The sequence below is a fragment of the Helianthus annuus genome, chromosome 16 (assembly GCF_002127325.2).
Source record: "Helianthus annuus cultivar XRQ/B chromosome 16, HanXRQr2.0-SUNRISE, whole genome shotgun sequence".
In the NCBI taxonomy this organism is placed as follows: Eukaryota; Viridiplantae; Streptophyta; class Magnoliopsida; order Asterales; family Asteraceae; genus Helianthus; species Helianthus annuus.
The window spans coordinates 105,295,955-105,304,178 of record NC_035448.2 but is presented as its reverse complement, the minus strand read 5'-3'; the positions used below and the strand labels follow the sequence as shown (position 1 = coordinate 105,304,178).

Sequence of the window (8,224 nt, the reverse complement as noted above, 5' to 3'; positions counted from 1 at the left end):
CATCACAAATCCAAACCCTATCACACTCCTAGACGTTTAGGTCCCAAAAGCCAAGACACGCCACAAGCGCTTCACATACACAAGTCGTTGCTCTCTGTAGAACCAAATAAGCATCATGTGCAATCAATAGCTACATATCTCTCATCATTCAAACCTTAATTTTCACCCTCTCATCATTTCAAACCTTAATTTTCACCAATCTTGAACATGTGCATAAAGAGCCGCCTCGGGGCTCTAAGATGTGTTTCTGATTACCTCGCGCCCTAGGCGCACTTTTAAACATCCTAAATAATCGACTGTATAAAATTTGTAATCTATACAACAAAGACCACTTTATTTATAAAGATTAAAATGTGTAAATTTACATAAAATTCTTCCAAAAAAAAATGCTGCAAAAGTAGAAACAACTTATTGGTAATTATTTCAAGTCTTTTTCTTTTGATCAATTAGAAACCATACTTTCACTTTCTTTCACAAATCCATCTCCAGTCCAATCTTTATCAGATTGCAAGCCTTTTTTGATCGCCCTTCGTTCCCGAATTGCTTCTTGTTGTATTCTCACAAGTTCCGTGTGTGTAGTGAAGTATTGAAGTGACGCACTGCATAAAACCGTTAAATTCAGACGCGCTTGGGGGGGGGGGGGGTCTGTTTATAACATAAAAATGGAAAACTGTGATATTGAATGCATACCCTCTAAATTCTTCTATGGTTGAAAAGTTATGAGTTCTCATGAAGTCTTTGAGCTCTGAACAGAGTTTTGAAACCAGATCATATCCGTACATCATCACACCCGTGCAGACCTACATAATGCACTATTATGATTATTGCTATTCAGAAAAATTAGTTCGGTTTGGTGTGAATTTCGACCCATGTACTTATGAATAACGCAGGTTAATTTTATAAAAGAAGTAAGCATAAAAGGAAACGGGTCAAAAGTCACCCAAACTGTATTTCTAATACATAAAGCCTTCTAAATAAACTTACTAAAAATTGAAGCTTTTATTGAAAATATAATTTTTTTATGATCCAATTTGACACACTGATGATTTATATAAATAATTTATTTATTTTTTTGGAAAAAAAGTGTTTTCGGGCCAACCAAACCCAATACGTACCAAAATGAACCATTATGACCTGCCAACACTTGTTTTTTCGATATTTCATAAATAACTAATATATATAATATAATTACAAAAGCCATTAGTAAAGTAACAAGACAAATATTCTAAAAAAAAAAAAAAAATTGGTAGGTCTTTTTTTGATACTCTTAGCTCGTTAGACCCAAATTGAGCCAGACAAAAACGGGTTATGCACAATCATATTAAGATGAAAAATATTATTTTGAGAAATGAAAAAAAGTCAAACCTGAACGGTATTTGCACCAAGAAGAATAAATTCAGCAGCATCACCACCGGTCTCAACACCACCAATCCCAGAAAGCGAATAATCTCCATCTTGAAATTCATTTTTCATCATTTGTGCGATGCTCATTACTTTTCCAAGTGCAATAGGATGAACAGCTTTTGAAGAATAGCCACCTGGAGTCGAATATCTGAGTGGCACACAAGTAAATCTGTAAGCTTCCAACGTTTAAAAAGCCATGTAGAAGTGACAAAATGGGCGGAGCGGGTTTGGATCCAAATGATAAATCTTTGTATGGGTTGAAACAGGTGCGGTTGGGTTGACCCAAAAAAACTTTTGTCTTATAATTTTATATAAACAGTTAAGAATCAGATATGATTGCAAAATTAATATATATTTCAATAAGAATCTATCTTTTCCATATATGATAAGTTAGGAGGTTTTAAGCTTAATGCATTAAATACAACTTCAATGGCTTATGCAAAGTTTGATTTGTTCCTTCTTTAATTTTCTGATTAGATGTGCCAAATACAAATATAAATCATATTATTAGCATGGTTGCAAAAGTCGCTAGGCGCTCCCTAGTCGGATTTGAGAGTACTCGGGATGTACTCGGCCTAGACGGAGATTACTCGGGGAGTAATTGGCCTAGGCAAACAATACTCTGGCCTCGGCAACCTACCTTGTAGCGAGTACTCGGAGCCTAGGCGGGACTTTTACAACCATGATTATTAGTGATAACTATGATTATCACAATTCACAACAATAACGGTTTGGATAAAACGATGTACGAGATTTTATTGAATAAAGTTCACTTATTCACTTTCAACCGGATTGACGTGTTCCATTTTTAGCTAAATTTTCTGATTTTACCTGACGAGTTAAGAGATAAAACATAACCCAATCAACGCAAACACTTTATAATTTATATAAAGATTTTTTTATATTTTATATAATAATAGTGTACCAAATATGATTACAAAAATCAAATTATTTCAATAGTAATCTGTTTTTTTCAAATGAAATGATTTAAGAGATTTTATGCATTAAAAGGCCGACTTCAATGCGTCGGATCCAGTCAACCTTTGTCCTTTTTAGCTGACATGTTTTTATTTTTTATTTTTTTATTTTTGTTGTTTGGCCTGTTGAAGATTAAACATAACCCCATTCATAAGTAAATGAGCAAAATGCTCATTTGACCCAGTGGTATCAAGGTGTTGGATAAAGTTTTGCCTTTCTATGTGGTGAGGGTTCAAATCCCATTGGTGACAAAAATTAAGCCTTTCAAAAAAAATATTAGCTTGTCCAAAAAAATCGGTTTAATTTAATATACTAACCCCTCAACACAAGGCTCGGGATGTAATGTCTTCAAATTAATGCCCATAACACTCATGATTGTGTTAATTGCAGCTACGCCCTCACATCCGGATCTTAGAGAAACCCTCGCTGGCTATAAAAGAAAACAGTTTTGGTGTTACCAGAAAGAAAACAAGAAATATAAGTGAAAACAAGATCTTTTACTTAAGCAATATGATGCATACCCAAGGTTTAAAAAAACGGAAACGAGTTTCAAGGCGTTTTCCCTTCGCCTCATGAGGCATAAGCCTCGAGGCGAACCGAGGTGGAGTTAAAAAATAAATATAAATATTATATATCTTATAAAAATAGTAATACTAACTAAATTCATCATCAAATTCATCAAAATAATAAAAACACACATAAAAAAGACATAAATTGCTTGAACTCGACACAAAAACTCAAAAACATCAAAAACAAATATCAAAAACCCCTGAGGCGCACATACAGTATAAACCCCCTGAGGCGTGTCTCAGAATCGTTTTTTGACCGTTTCGTTTTGAGGCGCGCCTCGAGGCGCACGCGCTTAAAATGAAAACAAAAACAAGAATCAAACACACATACCTGAGTGATATCTGTTATATTTGGAGTCATTTTTGCCCAAACGGGAACTGTAGCTTTTGCGTTAATCCATCCACAAACTTCTTCCAATAAATCACAATCTTGCCCCACTGCAGCACCCATTTTTCTTTCGGGCATACCATGGGGACAAGAGAAATTTACTTCAATAGCATCCTATGAAAAAATGTTATAACAATTACATGCTAAAGTCAAATAAAGAATAATGTTTGACTTCAATGAATTTACATTTTATTTATAGAGGTGGTAAAATGGGCATGTCAGGCGGGTTGGGTAACGGGTCAAAATGGGCTTGGGTTAAGACAAGTTGGGTTGACCCGCAAACATTTATTTGTCTATTTCAATATTTTGATAAATTGGGTTGATAAAACAAATTATTACTACAATAATAATCTACATTTAAAAGACTTTCGGCAACTTCCAAACAGTTTGGCCCGTTCCCATTTTTATATTTGACAAGTCTGAGAAGACACACGACCTGGATCGACCCATTATAAATACCCGGGTCAAAACTGCTATGACTGTAATCGTTTTAGCTAAACATTTTGATTCAACCTGTTTGAGATAAGCTGATAAGTTACAATCCAAATCGACCCGTTATATGTAGATGGGTCAAAAGTGTCAACGTGTCTGACAAGTATCGTTGTTCGCAATTTTTTTTATCTGAGCTGTTTAATACTAATAGATTCAAAATTGACCCATTTATAGAAATGGGTCAAACTGTTTGCTTGACCCATTTCCTGTTTAGCGACTTTTCTCTTTGATCCATTGATATAAAACACAACCCGACCCATTATAACTAAATATGTCGAAATGTGTTTAACAGGTGCCATTTATAGCTAAGATAATTAATTTTATTTGAGATAAAACCTCAATTCAAACCGATTCGTTTATAAAAAAGGACGACACATGCCACATTGGTTTATTTAAAAAACTTACAATCCCCGTTTGCTCCACTCGATCAATAAGTTCCTCCCATGCTGCTTTGTTGTATTCTTCCATAATCGACGCAATAAGTATCCTATCGGGATATTCTTCTTTTAATAGTTTAAATTCATTTAACATTACTTCCAACGGCCGATCACTTATAAGTTCAATATTCTCCCAACCGATAATCTGCCCTTTGGCTGAGCCATTTGCTCCTGCTCTTAACCGTGCATATCTAGGCGTTACGTTAATAACTTTTGCAGCATCTAGTGACACCTGAATATTATCAATAAAAGTTAGAATCTTGATTCAAATAAATAAAAAACTGACCAGAAATATAAATCTTCATGACTTAGAAGAAGGAGTAATTAGGTAATTTCACCCTTTAATACTGAGTTTCATTACACAATAACAAGCTTGGAAATAATCTAATGATGAATCTTTCACCAATCCCACAAAGATCCAAAAACAAGCAAGTTGTTATTAATGCAGAAAAATCAATTACATTATTTATTTATATATCCAAATTGAAATGAAATGATCAGAGCATATATTTTAACATATTAATCATTTTTTCTCTAATCTAACAAACTATTTATCATCCTTCATCAAATTTTAATAAAGGTACACAGATCAGGTTTTGGGTCCAAACCAGTTCGAGTTGGGTCAAAGATAGTCAAATCAGGTTTTGTCCAAACCGGGTCGGGTTGAAACCGGCTTTTGAGGATCGGGTTTGACCAGTTTTAATACCGGTTCAGTTTAGGTTTGACCGGTAAGTCAAACCTAAACTGAACCGGTATCAAACCTAAACTGAACCGGTATTCAAACTGGTCAAACCCGATCCTCAAAAGCCGGTTTCAACCTGACCCGGTTTGGACAAAACTGGTTTCAACTCTACGGGTTGGTTCTGGTCCAAACTGGTTCAACCAAACCGGTTTTCGAATCAAGCTAGGTTCCCAACCCGGTTTTTTATACACCTCTAAGCTAAAAACTAGTTTGACTCTTCAAAGTCAAACCTGAATCCAATTTTCTTATAACATCTCTCCTTGTTAAATTATCCAAATCTGATCATTTAAACCAGAATAATCAGATAATCTAATTACTACGAAAGCTCAAATACCAACAACCAGCTTCAAATTCTTCTAACTGAATAGAAAAAATTAAATAAATAAAATTATTTTTATAGTTTAAAGATATTACTGTTTTAGCAATAACAGCACCCCAGCCTTCATCAAAGGCTTTTTTCATGACTTTATAGTTTGTACCGGGTGGACCCGACCCGATTACGAATGGGTTTGGCATATGCAACCCGTTAACGGTGACGCTGAGATCGGGTTCTTGTATGGTTTCTGAAGCAACGATCTTGAAACTAGAAGTTCTTGGTCTGCCGTTATAACGGCGGTGAGAGGGCGGAAAAGAGGGCCCGGAGGATGAGAGGCCGGTGAGATGGGTTAGACCCAGTGAAGATGACATATTGTTGGAGAGAGATGATGTTGTGATTGAAATGGAGGAAGATGATGAAAGTGAATATCTAGGAATCTGATAAAACTGGGTTTAAATATATTGGGTTTGAAAAGGTAAAACTATATATATAGTTTAATAATGGAAATTTTGGATTTTAAAGAATCTTAATGGTTGATTATTGATCGATGATAATTTTGTACTGGTCTATCTTTCTTAATATCACATGAAAATGCTGAAGTGATAGCCATTTAAGCTATCCTTTTCAAATCATATTCTCCGTTTATCATCAATGTTTTAAAAACCGATTTTTAACTCATGCTGAATTCACCTAAAAAATGATTTAACCGGTTAAATTAGGTTATACTAGATGGTTCAACCGGATTGTCTAGTTAACTATATATTTTGTACATTAAGTAATGTGTACATTAAGTACGAATATAAAAAACACCATCAAGCTAATAATTCAACTGTTTTATATACTAAAAATGAATGGGCAGAAGGATTGTTTTAGTTTCGAATGTGTATGCACAACAAATGCACTTTCATTGGCCACTAAGATTAAGCCACCAACACCGCATCATCTCTAGTTCTCTTCCGACCCAGTAATAACAATTCAGAAATACTGAAATACCATCACCATCTCTTACTTAAAAAGTAACAACAATTCAAAGAAAAAGATAAGAAAAATTACCGATGAAAATGAAACTGGAAGCTTGATGAAGAAGGACAGGGTGTCGTAGATGAGCAGGTGATGAACCGTAAGAGATGAAGTAATGATGCTTTTGAATTTTGATTATTTTTACGTCTATGAGGGAAGCCAAAACATTTTACGGTTAAAGTTGGGGGATGGACCTTAAAAACCAACCAAAGTTCCAAACCCAAAAAATTACCTTGGGTCGGTACCGGTATTACGGTTCAAACCGGTATACCGGGTTTTACCGCCGGTACAACTCTTATGCCGTTTCACTAATTTACCGGAGTGTTTCGTACCGGATTTACATCCGAGACCGGTAATACCGGCCGTATTTACCGGTTTTTAAAACATTGGTTATCATAAATACCTGGGTTCTTCTATTCAAATTTTGAATTCACTTTACTTATCCCAAGATACCATTATCCCTCTTCTTTCATTATAATTGCAGAGAGAGAAATTAGAGAAAAAAAAGAGAAGAGAACGAGAAGAGAGAGATCGAAAGAAGAGCATGATATAGAGAGCCTGCCTTCATCTCCATTTTTCTTCAAAGCATCAAGTGTTAGAAATAACCCGTTGATGTGGCCTTACGGATCATTTGGTAACATTACCAATATGACATAACTAGTCTCCGACAATTACTTGATGGTAGTAATTGTAAATATTGATTAGTTCAAGGGGCAATTATGATTTCCCTTTAGGTACCATTAATAGAGAATACATAGAGTTTTTATAACGGATCACTATTCATGACCATTATTCATTGATCTATTATATATTGATGATAAGTGGTGATCAAAAACTCTGGTAGAACACCAATACAAAAATTCTCTCTAGTGTGATCCATCAACACAAGGTACCATAACGGGAATCATGGCTTCATCTTTATTCTTAAAGATAATCATCCCTACAAGTAAGTATCTCTATCTTGGTATATTATGATTGAATAAACAGGATTAGAGTTCTATGTTTTTAACCCATGTTTAAAGATATAATCAATATGTGGTATCAGAGCGATGTTGATTATATCAATCTGACCATGTTATTCGATCTGTTACCTTGTTTTTTTTTTTTTTTTTTTTTTTTTTTTTTTTTTTGCTTTACATCACGTGATCTGCAAAAGCATACCTATGGATCTTATGAAATTGGAAGTTAAAATATATACAATAAATTTATTCAAATATTCCATGAATCGTTATTCATGAAATGATCAGTCCTTTCAAAATCAATTAAATTGTGGAAGTGTTATCTGAATGATACATTTGAATATGAATTGCACTCATGAATTAATTCATTTAATATCTATAAATTGTTTTACTATGATTTTTGTACATGAATTTATTATTCATAAGATTTGGATCATGCCAATTTGATTAGTTTATTTTTATACATGAATGATGAATATTGACTCTTAATTGGTGGGTCCATCTTTAAAGATAATCGCTCCAGACTTGTTAAATTTCACTCTTTGCGTCTGACCATCAGACTTCACCAAATAGTTTCATTCACTTTTGTTTTGTATTCCTATGAAGTTAGTGGGGATATAATTTTGTGATTAAAAATCAGAGTAATGATGGGTTTAAATAAAATAATGGGCTCAAAGTGAATTAATGGGTTTTATTGTCAAGACTTTTTACTTGGGCCAACATAATTTTGTGATTAAAAGTAATATCACTAGTCACATATATTTATGTTATGCCCTTTTAGGTTTTCGCATGTGATATATTTTGTATAAATTATTTTGCATATCCTCTATGCGAAAATATATAACTTTTGCATGCCTTATTTTTGGAAGCCTTATTTTATTTGGTTTCATATGACCATTACTTATGGCCCAATTTTAAT

At 34.0% G+C, this 8,224-nt stretch overlaps 1 protein-coding gene across 1 annotated transcript; it reads right to left on the bottom strand.

Moving 5' to 3' along the window:
* Positions 1 to 315: 315 nt before the first annotated feature.
* Positions 316 to 5,914, bottom strand: LOC110918786 (dihydropyrimidine dehydrogenase (NADP(+)), chloroplastic). Its single transcript, XM_022163072.2, has 7 exons — positions 5,425 to 5,914; positions 4,237 to 4,500; positions 3,283 to 3,453; positions 2,700 to 2,812; positions 1,366 to 1,552; positions 691 to 800; positions 316 to 599 (listed from the first exon to the last, which is right to left on the bottom strand). The coding sequence occupies exons 1-7, from the start codon at positions 5,695 to 5,697 to the stop codon at positions 443 to 445; spliced, it is 1,275 nt and encodes a 424-aa protein (XP_022018764.1). The 5' UTR covers positions 5,698 to 5,914; the 3' UTR covers positions 316 to 442.
* Between the last annotated feature and the right edge of the window lie 2,310 nt (positions 5,915 to 8,224).